Source organism: Castor canadensis, chromosome 8, assembly GCF_047511655.1.
Source record: "Castor canadensis chromosome 8, mCasCan1.hap1v2, whole genome shotgun sequence".
Lineage (NCBI taxonomy): Eukaryota > Metazoa > Chordata > Mammalia > Rodentia > Castoridae > Castor > Castor canadensis.
This window is the reverse complement of record NC_133393.1, coordinates 14,750,564-14,769,633: the sequence shown is the minus strand read 5'-3', so window position 1 is coordinate 14,769,633 and position 19,070 is coordinate 14,750,564. Positions and strand designations below refer to the sequence as shown.

The 19,070-nt window shown below is 46.6% G+C and overlaps 1 protein-coding gene across 5 annotated transcripts in view; it reads left to right on the top strand.

Annotated features, from left to right (window-relative positions):
• Positions 1-16,931, top strand: part of Taf8 (TATA-box binding protein associated factor 8) — a 29,047-nt gene extending 12,116 nt beyond the window's left edge. For 2 of the 5 annotated variants that reach the window (XM_020157266.2, XM_020157268.2), the window contains exons 8-9: positions 4,427-4,566; positions 4,845-6,836. In XM_020157266.2, coding sequence (XP_020012855.1) covers positions 4,427-4,566; positions 4,845-4,857 — 153 coding nt within the window. In that variant the 3' untranslated portion in view covers positions 4,858-6,836. The other 3 variants (XR_012450645.1, XM_074082209.1, XM_074082210.1) reach the window with 3 other exon arrangements.
• Positions 16,932-19,070: the final 2,139 nt, after the last annotated feature.

Below are 19,070 nucleotides of genomic sequence, written 5' to 3'. Positions count from 1 at the left end.
TGAATTGGGGGACTGCTGTATTGTGAGCTTTTCCATACCCTGTGTATGGTGTACTCAGAGACAGAGGTGGGTGTGTGATATGTAGGTTGGAGCTAGTTTTAGGCTCAACGTTCTTTTCTGGTTATGGCAGTGTCATGCTCAGCAAGTGAAAGGATAAAACCCCACCCTGTTCCTGTGTCTTGAGAGAAAGAATCCTGAGCTGCTGGAAGCTGTACTGCCTTAAGGCTCCCAAGGTCCTTAGAGTCAGGCTCTTATATTCAGCCTCCTTTAAAATCAGCCCTGGCTGGACAGTGCTTTAGTGGCTGAAGTTGAACTGAGTGTCCTCTTGTCATCCTGTGATGACAAGATAGCATTTTAGTTTGCAGGTGGAGCATGCCCACACCATGTGTCTCCAGCATTTGCTAAAGGCCTTCCTTGCTTGAACACACATGTTTCTTTGAGATAGGGTCTCACTATGTAGCTCAGGCTGGCCTGGAACTCCCAGACTGGTTTCCAACTCATGATCCTCCTGTCTCAGCCTCCTAATGGCTGGGATTATAGGCCTGTACCCCCATGCCTGACTATTGAATTAGTCCTTCCAGAATTAGTCTGGGAGCACATGGCCTTAATGCAGAGGAGGTTGTCATTCTACACTTCTGTTTTGGACTCAGATGTGATGATTGGGTTATGGATGAAGTTGATGTACACCTGTGAGAAAGATGAATTAGGGCTGGGGGCATAGCTCAAGTGATAGAATGCCTACCTAGCAAGTATGAGGCCCTGAGTTCAAACCCAGCACCACCACAAAAAAAAAAAAAAAAGCATGAAAAGAGAAGGATGAATCTTCTACGCTAAGCAAACATCACCAGACCTTTGTAAGGACAGAATAGTCAGAGAACTCAATCATGGATGTGTCACCTAATGATCCAGGTAATGGTGTAAGGCGAGGTCATGTTGGTAAGTACATCAAGGCTCCTTAAGGACCCCTGGATATAAGAAGTTGTCCCAGGTTTATAGACAGCAAAAGTGAGAAGACCTGACCCTTGGAGTCAAACTGGCCTGGCTTCAAATGCGGGCTGTGCTTCTTGCCAGCTGTTTTATATGACTGAATCACCTACCATCTGAGCCTGGGTCTGCACAAGCACAGATCAGGTAGGAACACTGGGCATGGGAATAGGAGAGCCTGAGATAAAATGAGCCTATGTACATCAGGTGCCTGGAAGCAGGCAGCTGACAGCACTCATTTTTCCCTCCCTTGCTGTTGCAGGCTGTGTGACCACATGCTCTTCTGTACAAAGTGAAATAAAAACACTCCAAGACAAAGACTCTAACAATAGTTTATATCCAGCCTTTCGATCTTGTTAATGTTATTTTGTTGGCCTGGGAAATATAATTGTATGTTTTAAAATTCAGATTATGCAAAAAGATGTGTGATGACAGTTCTGTCTCCCGTCTTGCTCCCTGTCATCCACTTTCCCTCCCACAGAGCAACTGTCTCAGCAGTCTTTTGTGTATCCTTCTAGAGACATAGGAGGTTTTATTGTTCTAAACATAGAAAGTCACAAAGGTCCTCTCCTTGTTCTTTCTCCTTACGGCTGTCCATATCCTGGCGATCACTCTACATCTGTATATAACGAACTTCTGCACTCCTCACAGCCTCGTAGTACTCCCTGTGTGAATGGAGTGATTTAACTAGTCCCCTGGGGACACTTGGGTTGTTTTCTGTCTCTGGCATTTACAGATATTGTTACAGTAAATTAAATGATCTATATTTTAAATTATTCTTTTATCTATTGATGACAATGCATCTCTCAGAAACTGTTGCTAGGAGTACTTCATTTAACTTAGTTCTAGTTTCTCCTTGTACTTGAACATAAAGGAGCTCATTTTGAATTAGTGTATAATAGAAGTTTCCTCGTTGATTTGAACTATCTGCCTTGTGCGACAATCTAAGTGTCTAAACTTTGATTCTTTTATGAAAAATACATAAATCCTTCACTCAACAGATGCTTATTTAGCACCTGGTATATTCCAGATACTGATCTGGATGTGTGGGATAAAACAGAGAACAAAACAAAACCTTTGTCTTTCAGGAGCTTCTACCTGGCAGTGAAGAAAGGAAACAGACATAATATATAAATGAGTCATTACTGCTAGGGGCAGAAACAGAAGGTTTCAGGACTGGAGGTGTGGCTCAAGGGGTAGAGCACCTGCTTTATAAGTGCGAAAGCCTTCAGTTCAAACCCCAGTCTCACCAAAAAAGAAAAAGAACAAAAAACAAAAACCAGAAAAACCCAGTAGGTTTTGGTTTTGAATAGAACGCTGAGGGTAGGTCACACTGAGGTCATACCAGAGCACGACTTGAAGGAGATGGGGTGAGCTGTGTGGATATCTGGGGAAGAGTGTTCAGACAGAGGGAGTGGCCAGTACATAGGGCCTGAGGAACAGCAAGTGGCTGGGATGGAGGGAGGGAGGAGAGGAGGGAAGAAGGGCCAATCCACATAGGGTCTTGTCTGCTAGGTGAGGTGGGAGTCATAGGAGGTGTGGAGCCAAGGAGAGACATTTCTGAACTAGGAGAGACATTTCTGAACTTCTGAAAGCTTCATTTTGATTGCTGTGATGGGAATGGACCAGAGAGGGAAATCCACTAAGAAGCTGTAGTCCAGGCAAGAGATGGCAGTGGGTCCCATTGGAATGGTCACAGTTGGGTGGTGGAAGTGATCAGATTCTGCTGATTTTGAAGGTAAGGACAAGAAGATGTCCTAACAGAATGGAGTGGGTGTCAGAAAGAAAAGAAGCAAGCAGGGCTGCTGAGTTCGAAGGCTCAGTCCACTGGCGGGATGGCATTGTGTCACCTGAGATGCAGTGGGCTTGGGGAAAAGCTGGCAGGCCTGTGTTCAGCTGAGGTACATACATTAAGTGTGAGCTGCCTGTATGGAGATGTCAAGGTGTCAAGTTAGCTGCATGAGCTAGAGGTCAGGAAAGGTGAGGGCTGGAAATGGACTCAGGGTTACTGGTATTGACAGCCATGAGGCTGGAGGGGTTGGTAGCACTCATGGGCTTTGCCTGGGTCCGGCCTTTGCAGGCCCAAGTAACTGCTGCAGACTCTGCTGCTCCCTTTCTGTAAATCTCTGGGTCAGCTAGATGTTTTGCTTCCATCTGCTCCCCGCTGCTATTCCCCATCTCAAGGCTGCCTGTTGCTGAGAGGACAAGAAAATGGCATTTCCACAAGCACTTTTTGTAAGAGAAACCTGTCATCCTACTTTGTGGGACTTAAGTTGTTGAATGGAGGGACCCTTGGTACCTTTCTGGATGATCCCAGGGCAGGCAAACAATGGATCCAGTCAGTGGGAGACTACTGCACACCCTAGGCCAGCTGTCCCTTGGGGGGAATCTGCCATTCATTTTGTGCCAGCTGTTCCCCTCATCCTGCCTGTGGTAACAGCAGCAGCTCCTGGTTGGGGACAATGCATCCTCCTTTGCCACCAGTCGCAGAAGGGGAATCTCAATGTCTTCGTCCCCTGATGGAACCGCTGGTACGTCACAAGTGGTCACAAGGGGCACCACCCATGACCACTGAGCCTGAGCTTCTGTGTTGTTTTTGGTGTGATAGCCCTGGCCCCTGTGGCCACTGCTCGCTATTTGCTTTAAGGAACTTGGAAAATAGAGAAGCATATCAATGAGAAAAGGAAAACCAGTTGCTCACACTCCCAGGACAGTTTTAAATTTTTTGACATACTGCTTTTTTTTTATGCACACAGTTATGATTTTAAGAAAATTAGGATCATACTGAATATATGTGAACTGAGCATTTCTTCAAAATTACATTTTCCTCAAAAATAAAGAAGAAAGACTCTTATTTCGGGTTTGACGATAGGCAGTAGAGGTGACGTGCACAGTTTGGTACCTGCAGACTCTGCTTTGCCCTACTGGGACCTCAGGATGCAGGAAGTTTCTGATCTAGGCTAGAATTTGGTTGCTGGTACTTTTATTGCAGGTACCAGAAATGAGAGACTTTGGGAAGAATATGTTAGGATTTATGTTAGTTTAGGTCTGTGAACTGTGCCAGTGATTTGTTTTGGCCCTGTGTCTCTCTGTCCTGCAAGGCATCCAGGGTTACCTCCCTTCTTTCTCTCCCATTGGACAAGGTTTCCTCCCTGCCATTCCCAGGTCTCCATTATTTTTAACTCTGCATGTCCCACTATCAAAAGCCTAAGAACTCTGTTCTGTCCTCCATTTATCAAAGCTGACACTCTCATCTTCCAGCCATGGCCAGCCACTGCCTGGGCCTCATTGCATCTGGGGCAAAGATAGGAACACTGGGAAGAAGGTGGCTCCCACCTTCCAATTTCTCAGTGAAAGAGATGCTAATGGTACTTCTTATTAAGGGCACCATCTCTTGCCTCATGCTGTTGGTATTTTGCTTTATTTCGGCTTTTGCTCAAAGGATGATTCTGGAGCTGAGAAGGAGAATACTTCTGTCCTGCAGCAGAACCCCTCCTTGTCAGGAAGCCGGAACGGGGAGGAGAGCATCATCGATAACCCCTACCTGCGACCAGTGAAAAAGCCCAAGATCCGCAGGAAGAAGTGAGTGGAGCCTAGGGTCCAGAGCCTGCTCCAGCCAACTCGTCTGCTGCTTGGCAGGAGAGGCTCACCCATGGGGGTGAACCCGGGGGAGCACTGCTCTGGTGAGAGGAAGCATTTTCCTTTTGCCTCTCCTTACTTGGCTCTCACACACACCTCAAGTTTCTTGGTGCATGAGTATCCTGCAGCCCAGGGGCAACCTTCCCAGCCCTGGAGCTGGCCTCTCCTAGGAGGAGAGCAGGCGGGGACCCATAGGCAGCCTCCGTGGTTCTTCTTTCTAGGTCCCTCTCGTGAGCTGAGAAAGCAGCTTGGCCCATAAGGGACGTGGGCACAACCCTCCTGGGAGAGTTAAAGCCACTGGAGGGAAGAGGAAAGCGTGATCTCCTGTGGCCAAGCCCGGGCTGCAGTGTGTGATCCAGCATGATTTTATAGCAAACCTTCTATTAAGATTACTTATTTTGCCTGGATGTGTGGGCTGAGGAAGATATGATGCTAATGATGAGACTTTCTTAATCAACCAGGCTACATTGCTGTAGACTAGGGTGTGGGTCACTGGTGACTTTTTTTTTTTAATCACAAAATGGATTCCTTTGAAATCTGGAAGACTAGGGAAGGTGGCAGGAAAAAGCGTTCTTTTCTGCTTTGCTCAGTGAAATACCTTTCAAGCTGTCGGATCCCTTTTATTGACTCTCAAACAATTGTGGCACTGATTTATCAACCCAGAACCTCCTTATTTTTCTCCTTCCGGATTCCAGGCTCTGTTGAACTGATGGAAAGTTACTTTGTACTCCCTAATCATGTAGGAAACAGGAGGCCCACACCAAGCAGCTTTGATCTGGACTGGCAGGAACAGCTTGTTCATGTGTAGGACAGTGTCATGTCAGGTAGTGCTGATTCTCTTGACAAGCATTTGATAAAAGCTTCCCAAAGCAGGGAATGAGATTTATTATTTATCATCCCTCTGTGAAATGTGTTTCGATCTACCAAGACTTGCCTCCATCTGGGGAAACAGGTTTTCCCTGACAAGAACCTGGAATGTTGGATTCATTGAGCCGTGACTTGATAGAGTATGAAAAGGACGTGGTGGGTTATGGGTGGGACCTTCAGGGCTGAGCATCCTGGTTGGTGTGCTGGAAGACTTGGATGGGTACAAGCCATGTTCCCACCTGCTGGCAGAAGTGGGCTGAGAGGAGCCGGCGGGCTGAGCTGAGTATCCTCGAAGCAGCAGGTCTCAATCTGTCCCACCTCTTCACCTCTTGATAGAGAAGACTTTGTTCTTGATGTGTCCAGCAAACCAGGAAGTGAGTTTTTAAAGGAAGATGTCAGGCAAGCTGTTACCCTTTGGCTGGTCTTGGAAGGAAGAGATTTTAAAACCAAATCCAAGGAAGAAAAGAACAGCAACACCTGGAAGTTGACACAGGATGAGCAAAGTTGCTCCCTGAGCTGGAATTCTGAGATCCATATTTAACTTTTTTTTGGCAGCACTGGAGGTTGAACCCAGCCTCTTGCTTGCTTGCTAGGCAGGCGCTTTACCACTTGAGTCACTCCACCAGCCCTTAACTGTTCTTCACCCACATTGGGCTACCATGGTCACCTCATACTCTTCTGTTCCCTTGGTAAACTTGGAAACTGGAAAAAGTAGGTGACTTGGCAGGAGGCTCTGTGTTCCTCTGGCTTCTCTATTCTCTAGGACACTAAGTGCCATTGCCTGAAAGAAAAAAGCTGCATGTTGGGAGCTGCAGAGCAGGTGTTCATAAGAAAATTGGATTCCCCAACTCTGGACCAAATGGGAGTTTCTTGGGTTTATAGTAACATTAAACTTCCAGTTAAAAGCAGGAAGACTGACTTGTGTGGACCCCCAGAGTTGTGATTGCTCTTGGAGATTTTGTGGCCGGTTCAGTTGAAATACAGTCCCAGGGTCCTGTATGACAGATAGCTCTCACTGCCACTGGAGCAGTCATCACTCCTCAGTCACCATCACTATCCAAAGCAAACGCCATCAACTGCCTTGTGCCCAGGGACAAGTGCCCTTGATTCTCGGAGGCTGCATGGCTGTGGCTCTGTTCTGCATGGAGGCGCTGGGAAATGGACAACTTGGAACAGTGACCTGACTGCTGTCATTGTATAGAAACTGCATAACTCTCAGTGTGTATTTATAAATTTCTATTTTTTATAATTTTGGGGGACTTCTTGGAGGGAAAAAGTAGCAAACAGACTTAGTTAAAAGTGTGATTTATGAAAGGCCCATAATAAAAATTCATAATAAAAACTTTGTAAGCTTTGAACTTAATTTGTGTTAAAAAAAATTACAGCAATACATAAGACCACCTGCAGATAAACAGATTTAGTCGTTCTGTTGAACTAAGTTCCTAGGAACTTTTATATTAGAAATTATTAAACACAAAATTAGGACGTATGTGAACCCTCTACATCCCTCACTCAGCTTCAACACATACCATTTTGTTAGTTCTATTTCAGCTTCTCCCCCTTTATTTCTTCTTCCTTGGAGTAGTTTTCTTCTCCCTTTTTTTTTTTCTTTATATTTTTCTTTTTCTCTCTTTTCTGGTGCTAGGGATCAAACCCAGGGCTTTGTGCTTCGTGCATACTGACCATATGAGCAGGCAGAAGCAGTACTTTACAACTTAGCTACGTCTTAGACCCTTGGAGTATTTTTCAAAGCAAATCCCAGTCTTGCGTCATTTAATCTATAAGTATATCAGTATACAGCTCTGATAGATCTTTAAATTTTAATTTTGAAATAATTACAGATTCACAGAATAATGTATGGAGAGGTCCTTTGTACCTGTCACCCAGCTTCCCCCAGTGATGGTGTCCTACATAACGAGTACAATAATCAAAGCCAGGATAATGGCATTGGTACAATCCACAGAACTCATTCAGATTTCACTCCTTGAGGCACGCGTGTGTGTACAGTTTTGTCACACATTCCTGTAGCCACCATCACAAGGCAGAACAATTACATCACCATAGTTCTCCCTCACACTTTCTCTTTATAACCACATCTGCCCCCTCTTCCTAACTCCTAGTAACTTCTTGGCTCTCCTACTTAAAGAATGTCTTACAAGTGGAATCATAAAGTATGTGACCTTTTGAGCTTGACTTTTTTCACTCCATATAACTCACTTGAAATCCATCTAGGTCGTTCTATCAATTGTTCGGTTCTTTATATTGCAGCAGCATCCCATGGTGTGGGCGCACCACAGTTTGACACAATTTGTGTCATCACTCACATGTTTCCAGCTTGGGGCTTTTATGAATAAAACTGCTGTGGACACTTGTGTGCAGGTGCTACGTGAACATAAGTTTTCTTTTCTCTGTACAATTACCCAAGAATGCACTTGCATCCTATGGTGGCTGCATGTTTAGTTTTATAAGAAATTGATGAACTATTTTTCTGGAGCATCTGCCCACCAGCAGTGTCTGAGTGACCCAGTTTTTCCACATCCTCACCAAGATCTGGAGTTGACTTTTTTATTTTAGTCATTCTGATAGGTATGTAGCAATATCTTATGATCTTAGTTTGCTTTTTGCTAATGGCTAATGATATTGGGCATCTTTCTGGGTGCTTATTTGCTATCTGTATATCCTCCGGGTGACATCTGTTTGTGGGTTTTTGTTGTTTTACCCATTTTTTCCTTTTATTTTCCCCTCTCCTCTTCCCCCCCCTTCCCCTCTTCCTCTCCCCTCTAGGGTCCCAGCCTATCCTCAGACTCCTGGGCTCACGCAATCCTCTTGCCTCAGCCTCCCAATGGATTGTTTTGAGATTTTTCATTCCATATTCAAGAACCCTGTTGGATATATATATATATATATTTTTTTTTTTTTTTGCAATTACTTTCTCACAACCCATAGCTTGTCTTATTCTTCCTCACAAGGTCTTTTGCAGAGCAAAACCTTTTAAATTTGATGAGTCTGATGGATTGTGTTTTTGGTATTATCTAAAATTTCTTCACCAAGCCCTAGGTCTTAGAGATTTTCTTCTGTATTCTTTTCTAAAGTTTTTATTGATCTGTGTTTTGCTTTTATTTCTGATCCATTTGAGTTAGTTTTTTTCCCTGTGGATGTCAATTGATCCAGCCCTAGTTGTTGACAAGCTACACTTCCTTCACTGAATTACATTTGTACGGGTTGACGGGTGTGTGTGTGTGTGTGTGTGTGTGTGTGTGTGTATTTAGCTAGGGATGGAACTCAGGGTCTGTGTATTTAGCTAGGGATGGAACTCAGGGTCTCATGCATGCTAGGTAAGGACCCTAACACTGAACCACACAACCAGCCTCATAAAGGCTGATACTGGTTCCAGCCACTGTTCTGTTTTATACATACCAACTCCGGGAACCCTCACAGATACCCTAAAAGTCAGGGTTCTCATTGAACCCAGTTATAGGTGAGGACCCAGAAGTCCAGGGCAGTCAGTAACTTGGCTCTTACTCATTCTTTCATGGAGGATTTAGACCCATTTATGACAGATAATTAAGGAAACTAACATTGCCTGGTACATGAAGAGTGAGAACCATGTCAAGGGAAAAGCCAGGGGCCTCCCTGGCAGGGAGTGCTGAGCCACTGTTGAGCTGATGTAAGGTGGCCTCTCTACTGGCTTAAACAACATGCTCACATAAGAGACTGCATACCCCAGTGTAGGGTGGCTTAAGTCAGAAATGTGTGCCTCTTTGAACGGTGCAGGCTGGCATGGTGACTTTTACCTCTATCACTGCGGTGCTGCTTGAATTCACAGGGTAGAAGGTGGAAGTTACCATCTGCTGGGTACACATTTCAGCCATGGGGAAGAGGGAGACCAGAGCTGTGTGTAAAGGAGAACTTCGACCTTCCTCCTGAGAGCAAGACCTAGAAACTATCACCCTGGTCATGGGGCGCTGCCTAGGGAAGCAAAGAAACGTGGCCTTCAGCTGAGTGGCTCTGGGTCTAGGTAAAATTTGGGAGCTTTTTCACCATGGAAAGAAGGAAATGGGGGAGGACGGGAGGTTGGCACAAACAAGGTATACACATATAAGTAAATGTAAAAATGATTAAAGGAGAGAAAAAAGAAGGAAAGAATGGATTTGTGAGACAATTGGCAATCTGTCATAAATGAGTTTGAGGGCATGTGCCCAGGAATGCCTCGTTAGGACAGGCAGCCAGGCCCTGCACCCACACTGAACCGCCCGACTTCGGCATCATTGGCTCTGAAGTCAGTCCCGGAGACCCACAGTCAGGGATCTGGTCCCTCAGTGGGGTCCAACCCAGCTTATGCCTCTGCCATATGAATGTGTTGGCTGCCCTTTCCTTCTTCAAGGTTTTTCCTGGCTTCCATGGCACTGCCCACCTTTTCTTATTGTTGTACTCCTTCCTTTTGTTCCTTTTCCTTGCTGGCTCTTGCCTCTAGTCCGTTCAGCTGTGGAGGGTCCCAACCACTCCCATCTCTGCCCGGAAGATGGTTCCTCTGCTCCTCTGCCTCTAGCCATCACATCCCAGGAGGCCTTGGCATGCAGCTGTCTGTAGTTCGCTCTGCACCGAGCTCTCTGGTTATACTCTCAAAACAACATGGCCGGACTTAATTTGCTTAACCTTTCCTGTCAACCACTTCCACTCCATAACTTTCCCACTTCAAACAGAGGTTAGAAACAGGATGACAGCAGCCACTCCTCAAGTTCTTTCCTTGGGCCAGGACAGGCTTGACAGCATCCTCTCCCCCTCCCATCCCCTGGACAAAACACTCAGGGTGGTCTTATTCATCTGTATGTAGACAGCTGCCAAATTCTGTCCCCTCCCTCTTCTTCCTCCCTGGTCTGATGCTGCCTCGCCTAAATGGCTACATGGCCTCCCTGCTCTGCCCTAGTCTGTATTTGTTGCCAGCTTTGTCCTCTTGTGAGCTCTCATTTTTCCATTCTCTTCCCTGCTGTAGGACCCACAGGTCCTTCCCACTGCTTTCCACTCCACATTCAGACTGCCCAACCTGGCTGTCGAGGTCCTCTGCCAAATCACTGTTGCTTTTGGATAACTCATTTTCCTTTCATTACTTCAACAAATACGGATTTTGTGCCTTCTGTGTATGCCAGGCACTGTGCCAACTCAAAGGATACCATAGAGAACAAGACAAACACGGTCCAGGCCTCCAGAGAATCCATTCCACTGGGAAGCCATACAAAGAAAGCAAAATCCAAACCATTACAGGTGCCCAGGTGGGACGACAGCAGGGGCTTCCTGCCTTGCACTGCTCCCCAGGCCTGCACTTGAGCAGCCAACATCTTGCCCATCCTTCCAGCCCCTGCATCCTCCTCCCTTCCCTTCTCCAGTCACTAATTCAACTAACACTCAACTTGTGCTGATGCGGGTGCTGATGCAGATAGTGAGACAGAGTGGGAGTGTGGCAAGTCCCTGTCCTCCTGTGCTTGTGGTCTGTTTGGTACAGACAGCTCATAACGGACATGGAATGTCAGGTGGTGACTTTAAGCCCTGAAAGGAAAGTGATAGTGTAAGTGGGCTGGGTAGTTTAAGGAAGACTTAATAAAGGGATTTCCTCCAAAGGACAGGGGCTTTGGATGTCTCTCAGAGGGAGCTGGGTAGCAAGGGACTGACGGGAGTGAGCTTTGGAGGATTCTGGCTGGAAGGGGGTATGGGTGCCACTGTTTCCCTTACAGTCAGTTCTGCCTATAATTTAGCATATGGCGATGGCGACTTGTCAGAGGGGCACTTAGCCATCCTGAAACTGGGGGAGATTGGTTTTGGCCCTAGACAGCCAGCTGAGTGTGATAACTCACCACAGCCTGAGCCCTATACCAAGGAGAGGAAACCCGAGCTCAGAATACCTGGATGCCACCCTCGCCCTTCCCCCAGGAGGCAGCTGGTAGTCAGGGAGACAGACAAACACAGGAACCTGTTCTGACTCACTGAGCAAGATAGAGGGAGGCAGCTCTCAATAGAGGGCTGGTCTGCAGGACTCCAGCCTGAGGCCAGTGCTGAGCTACATGGGTGGGGTTAGCAAGTGAGGCTGGAAAAAGGTGAGTAACAGAGGTGGGGCAGGAGGGGTGAGGTTGACGCTGGCCAGCCCAGAGGACTCTGCCTTGGACCCTGTGGCTCTTGGATCCTTCCTGTAACATCTCTTTTGAGGCCAATGTGGTGTCAGCTGTGGCCAGCCTTCTCCCTTGAAAGGCTGGAGCTTCTCTCAGTGTCATTGGTCCTCAGGTTGTACTCCAGCTAAGGCAGGGGTTCGTGATGTTTCTGCCAGCTCTGAATCAGTGTTGCTCCAGGAAAGTGGTGGTTGGAGCTGGTGGGCCTTCCTGCAGCTTTCTCTGGTCAGTCTGGTTCAGGACCCCCTTCACCCTCCTTTACTGGGAGGGGTCATGATGGTGTCCAGAAGCTTTTTTTTCTTTTTAGCTGTACTAGGGTTTGAACTCAGGGCTACATGCCTGCAAAACAGGCGCTCTGCCCCTTGAGCTACACCTCCAGTCCGCAAGAATTTTTTTTTTTTTTTTTGCCCTGGGGTGGTCTGGAACCATGATCCTCCAGGACTTAGCTCCCAAGAAGCTAGGACTGTAAGAATGAGTCACTGGCCCTCAGCTGGGTCCCACATTTTTTGCTCAGGGCCAGCCTCAGACCGTGATCCTCCTACCAGTGTCTCTCTCGTAACAGGTGCACACCACCACGCTGGGTTTATTTGGGGTCTTACAAAGTTTTTGCCTAGGTTGGCCTTGATCCATGATCCTCTTGATCTTGCCTCTGAGTAGCTGGGATTATAGGCACGAGCCACCTTGCCCTGCCTGTTTTGTTATTTTGAAACAGGCTCTTGCTATGTAGCCCAAGCTGGCCTAGAACTCACGATCCCCCTGCTTCAACCTCCGATGTATTGGGATTACAGGTGAGTGTCACTACACCCAGCTTCCAGAGGCTTTTCCTAATTATTTTTCCATTTTGTGGTGCTTGCGATGGAACCCAGGGCCTCATGCACACTAGGTGTGTGCTGTACCACTGAGCTATACCCCCAGCCCAGAGGTCAGAGCCTCAGAGGCTCTTCATAGTAGCTTTGTGGGTAGAAGAGGAGCAGCCTGAGCCTTGTCAGTTATTTGCTGTGGTGAAAGATTCCCTTGGGGCCCCAAATTCTAATCTATTTCTTTTGGATTTTATTATGCTTTCACTCATGAATTTTCCTTGGCCACTGACAGCAGGTTTATCATTCTGTTTTATTCAGGCTCATACTGAAACAAGTGTTTAACACTTGGGTGGGCAGCTGGCCTGAGGGTAAAGATTTTCATGGACCCTCTCACTCCTGGAAACAAAGTCAAGGTATTTCCCCCACTCTCAGTGCTATCCCTCATCTCTGTTTGATGACTAGCTGTTATACTCTTCTTCGTTAAAAAGTTACTTTATTTAATTTTGAGTAGATAATATATGTATATAGTGATTATTTAATTTTCAATAGGTAATAAATGTACATAGTGTAAAATTTAAAAGACAGAAAAGATATAAGCAAAAACTGAGCATCTCCCTCCTCCCCTGTTTCTTAGAATCTCAGGCCTTGTGTCTGGTGGCCACAGGTATGTGCCCATCAATGGGGTTGTATGTGTTCTGTGCACCAAATGCAAATGCTTATATTTCCTCCTCTTTGCACACCATGATAGATACTATATAAACTCACTGTGCTTTTCCCCACTGGCCAGTGTGTCTTCCATGTCAACAATAAAGAATTTCTGTCTGTTTCATGGGTGCACAGTGCTGCAGTGCAGGGTCTACTCTAACTTACCTATTAGTCTCTAACTTAGTGGTTCCCAGCCTGCTGCTAGTTCTAGCCTTCGGTGTAATGAGCAGCTCTGTGCAGACATCATTTTCTATCTGTGCCTACTAAGTGTGGACCAACATCACCCAGTTCTCATTGTATGTTCCAGTTTGCACTCCCGCCAAGTGCCTGCTTCCTTGCCACCTCAGTGTCGTGGGACTTGTGGAACTGTGCTAGTCTGATAGGTAGAAAATGGTATTTTGTTGTGCTTTTTTTTTTTTTTTTTTGAGTGGAGTTGAATGTCTTCTCTTACTCCTCTTTTTAAAACAAGTGTGTGCATGTGCTGGATGGGTCAAATTCACCATGTGAACAAGTGATGACCCCCACAGAGGTGCACCCACGTGCTGCAGCACCTTAGAGGAAGAAGCACAGACTGTTTCTTGCCTGGGACCTCATGTAGAGCATTTCAGGGCTAGTGACAATTTGAACTTGAAGTTAACCAAACCAAGCAAAGGAAGGGCTTTGTAAGCAGGGAGAAGAGAGAACTTAGAGTAGACAGGAGTGGTGAGGTCTGAATGGGAATGAAAGCTCAAGAGAGATCCAAGGGTCTCATTTGCCTCACTGAGGAGTTGGTGATTTGATCCGAAACCAAGATGTACTTTGGAACGAATCCATTTACAAAGCACTTGCTGTGTGCCACGCACTGTGCTAAGGGCTTCACACAACTCCATCCTCACAGTAGCCTCATGAGCTCAGTGCGGTTACCCCACTGCACATGGACCACCTCACTTCTTAGTAGTACCATTATTGTTGTTGCTGAACAGAAGAAGAAATAGAGACTTAGAAACTAAGCAACTTGAGTGAGGTGACCAAACTTCCAAGGGCATGGCCCTGCTCTCCCCTAACAGAGCACAGTAGGCCAAAGTGACAAGCTTCTTGCATGGCTCAGGCCTTGCATGGGTCTCCTCCCCGGGCCTTGAGGAGACAAAGCCTTTCTCAGAGAGAAAGGTGACATGTGACCTGCGACACCAGTTTCTGAAGTGTCCTCCAGAAGCATTCTGGGCATGCCTACATTTTTTTCTTTGTTTTACATAAATGTTAGCATTTATGCATACACTCTTTGCACTTGCTTTCTCTGTACTTACTATCCCTTGGAGGTCATTCCTAGGAAATCGAGGCCGTCTTCACCTGTTTTAGTGGCTTGTGAGTAGCGCATTCTATGTCTTGTCCTAATTTATTACCCGCTCTCTATTTAGAGAAATTGAAATATTTCCCACGAATATTGCTGTAATGACATGACACCATCTGGAGGTCAACTCCTTAGATGCAGAATTCCTAGCCCATCATATACGTAACATGTATATGTCTAAATGTTTGTGTTCCCCCAAATCTGAGTTAAGATCCTAAATGCCATGGTGATGGTATTAGGAGATAGGGCCTTTTGGGAGGTGATTAGGTCAGGAGATTAGTGCCTTCATGAATGATGTTAGTGTCGTTATGAAAAAGGCCCCAGACAGACCTAGTGGTACCCTCCTCCAATCCCAACACTTGGAGGGCAGAAGCAGAAGGATCATGAGTTCTAGGCCAGCCTGAGCTATGTAGTGAGTTCCAGGTTAGCCTGGACTATATAGCAAGACACTGTCTCAAAACAACAGTAACAGTAAAAAAACCCACAGGAAGCACTTGCCTAAAATGTGTGACACCTTGAGTTCAATCCCCAGCACGGAGAAAAAAATGCTCCTAAGAAGTGCTCAGCTTCTTCTCCCATATAGGACACAGAGAAATGGCACCGTCTATGAAGCAGAAAGCAAGTCCTCACTAAACACTGAGTCCACCTTGATCTTGGGCTTCTCAGCCTCCAGAACTGTGAGAAGTCAATTTCTGTTGTCTGCAGGCCACCCAGTGTGTGGCACTTTGTTCTAGCAGCCTGAATGGAGTAAGATGGCAGCTATTGCCAAATGCCCTCTGTAGGGGTTATATCAAGTCAGCCTCCTTCCAGCAGAGAAAAGAGCCTGTTTCCCCACACTGCAGCCAACATCAATGTGTCTTAAACTTTTGCCAATCTGGTAAGTAAAAAATGTTATTTCAGAATAGCTTTATTTTGCATTTTTGTAAGTATGACAGAGGTGAGCTTTCCCATGGTGTGATACAAGGACCCCAACATTGCAGCCCTGCTGAGGAGTGAGCCAAGATGTTTCCTGAACACAGCTTTCTCCACTGTCCTTGTCACAGCAAACAGCCCTACTTGCCATGGAACTTCCTCATGTCATTTGTGGAGTGTTCAAAGCAGCCGTTGCTGGCATGAGGGCAGTACACCAGCCCTTTGCTCAAGGCAGCCAGAACACCAGGCCGTCAATTAGGGGGTCAGTTCATCCTGGCCCCTGACACAGTGTTTTGTTTTGTTTTTTTCCCATGGGGTATGAACTCAGGGCTTCATACTTGCAAAACAGGCACTCTACCGCTTGGGCCACATCTCCATTCCATTTTATTTGATTATTTTTTTGGACATGGGGGTCTCTCAAACTATTTACCCTGGCCTTGAACCAAGATCCTTCTGACCTCAGCCTCCCAAGTAGCTAGGATTACAGATGTGAGCCACAAGTGCAGGCTTCATCTTAGCTTCTTAAGGGAAAAATAAATATTAAAAGGGGCTGCTTATAGTAGGCTTATCGTTAACAGTGATTAAGCAACATTCAGCAGTGCTCTAACAACGTTCCACAAAGCTTTAACAGTGCCTTACTCTTAACCAAGTACCTTTGGAGAAAGTTGGGTCTCTTATCTGACTCACCTGGAGAGGGCCTGGAACCAACTGGTCCTTCCCGTCGGAAATTGCCCTAGTGTGCATGTATGCAAAGTGAGCGACTTCTGAAACTCAGGGCTTCACAGGTCTCACAGGGAGGAGAAAACCATCTAACTGCTCCCCCTATCTGTGCCCTATCATCCCCTCTCTAGTGCCAGAAGCTGTCTCCTCCCTCAGTCACCCTCTCCTCACAACCCAAAGACAAGAAGCAAAGCACTTTTCCTTCAGTACCTTCCACAGGTGCTACATTCTGTCCTAAGTGGAGGTCCGTCTCCATGGAACAGTACCAAAGGCCAAAAGAGACACACATCATAAGCAAGCCTGAATTTTACTCCTTCCAGCCTCCACTAGTGCACAATTCTGCCCCCAGAGTCATCAGAGACAGTGGTACCTGAGCCTTGTCTTGATCACCCCGGTGACAAGGCCAGCTGCAGCTCTCTGGGAGGTCATTCAGCCAACCCAGAGGACGAGGACGTGGACCTACCCTGGATAAGCCTAATGCTGGTCCTGCTCTGCTCTCTGAAACACTGTCTCCTAGTGTGTCCTCCTGCACTGTGGGATTGTGTGGCAGGATGTGACCTCGCATGAAGTCTTCCTCTGGCTTCACGGAATGGTCTGGGACTCCGGGGTCTTGTCAGAGTGTGCTCCCAGTTATCCAGGGAGGCCTGCACCCTCTTGAGATCCTGGGAGCGCCCAGCTGGCCAGCAACGTCCAGCAGTCTCTCCTGGACAAGTCCTGCCTACACAGCCATCTTGCCCAAGCACCTGGACTGTGTTGGACCCACTGGCAATTCCATGTCCCCTAGCTCAGCTCTCTCTCTCTCCCTCCCTCCCTCCCTCCCAGGATCTCACCCCCAAAACAATTTTATGTGATTATTAAATAATAATCTAGTCAGGCCTGATGGCTCACATCTGTAATCCCAGCACTCAGGGGACAGAGGCAAGAGGATCATGAGTTCTAGGCCAGTTTGAGCTACATAGCAAAAGTCTGTCTCAAAAAAAAAAAAAAAAAAGGCTGGGGTGGTAGAGCAACTGCTTAGCAAGTACAAGGCCCTGAGTTCAAACCCCAGTACAAACAAAAAAAAAGTGAGGGACTGAAGGACGGACTGCAGGAGGTCCCAAAAGGTGATAAGTGGTCAAGGAGACACTTCTCCTCCCTGGGAAACGCCTGTTTGCATCTGAAAGGCATCTCTGCCATCAGGCAATGCAAAAAGGCTATAAAACCCACTCCCCACCCTGGCCCACGGGATCACCGGTTTCCGGGTCCCCCTGCATTCTCCAATATGCAGTCTTTCTCTTCTCTTTTCTCCAACTAAATTCTCTACAAATAAAATCTTTCTGACCTCTGCTGTTAGAGTCTGTCTGTGTGTTCATTCTCAGAGCAGACTCAAGAACCCTGAGCACCTGAAATTCTTGCGCATGTCATCTGTGCATCATATTTGGCGACGCACAAAGGGACCAGCCGTCACCTGAGGTCGGTATAGGTTGTGCCAAACTGGGAAAGGTTGCCTAGGAATGTGACCATGATCGTCCAGCACTCCAGTCGAGTCTATTTTCCAGGAGAGCCCCCCCACCACGGCCTAGCTACTGTGGAACTCTCAGGTCGACCTTTTCTCCCTCTCTCTCTGTCTTGTTAAGGAGGGTTTCTCCTTTGGGAAACTGAGGAAAAGCTCTGAGCCTACTACAGCTGTATGGCAGGCAATCTGAGGAAACTCGGACGCCAGGTGGGGAATTATGCCACACTGCCAATGCTATGTGGGCGGAACCCAACTTCAGTGCACCGAGGCTTTTTCTTTTTTCCTCTCCTTAAACGCTAACTCTCTCTTTCAAGATCTGACAAGCTGAAGGGGAGGTCCAAAAACAGCCAGTGGAAAGGAATGTTTGTCTTCAAGCCGAAAAAGGTGTTCTGGCCAGGGTACTCCCCGGTGTCACCCAAAGGCTGGAGATGCAACTTCCTGACCCGCCCTGAGGCTCCAAAGGCGGCTAAGTGTCAGACCCCTCCAGCCATGTCCGTAGATGACACGTGCAGGAATTTCAGGTGCTCAGGGTTCTTGAGCCTGCTCTGAGAATGAAAGCACAGACAAATTCTAACAGCGGAGGTCAGAAAGATTTTATTTGTAGAGAATTTAGTTGGAGAAAAGAGAAGAGAAAGACTGCATATTGGGGAATGCAGGGGGACCCGGAAACCTGTGATCCTGTGGGCTAGGATGGGGAGTGGGGTTTTATAGCCTTTTTGCATTGCCTGATGGCAGAGATGCCTTTCAGATGCAAATGGGCGTTTCCCAGGGAGGAGAAGTGTCTCCTTGACCACTTACCACCTTTTGGGACCTCCTGCAGTCCGTCCTTCAGTCCTTCAAAAGGAAACAAAAAAATAAATAAAAAGTAATAAAAATCTAGTTTACATTTATATAGTGGTTACTTCTTTTTTGGTTTGGTAGTGGTTTTTGTTTTTGTTTGCTTGCTTGTTTATTTATTTTTGTGGTACAGGGGATTAAACCCAGGGCCTTATGCATGCTAGGCAAATACAGTATTCCTGAACTATACCCCAGGCCTTTATTTATTTATTTATTTATTTTGTGGTACCAGGGATTGAACTCACGCTTGCTAGGCAGATGCTGTACAACTTGAATCATGCCCCCAGCCCCCCTCCCCTTGTCCAGGCCTTTTTAAAATTTTACTTGAGACAGGGCCCAGGTAGGCCTCACATTTGTGATCATCCCTGTCTTGGCTCCTGAGAATAATGCTTACATTTATGTAACACTTACCTATGTGCTGGATACTGTTTTAAATACTTCATACAATAAGAGGACAGTGCCGAACGGGAACATGGGTACGCAGTGAAAGCTAAGTCATCCTCCTCATGCCACTTCTCCAGTCATGTCTTTTCCATCCCAGAAACAACTCTTGCTGGTCCATGCCCCTTCAGAGCTCTTCTTGAATAGCTGAGCACATGGGTATGTATGATTTCTTCGTGGTTACA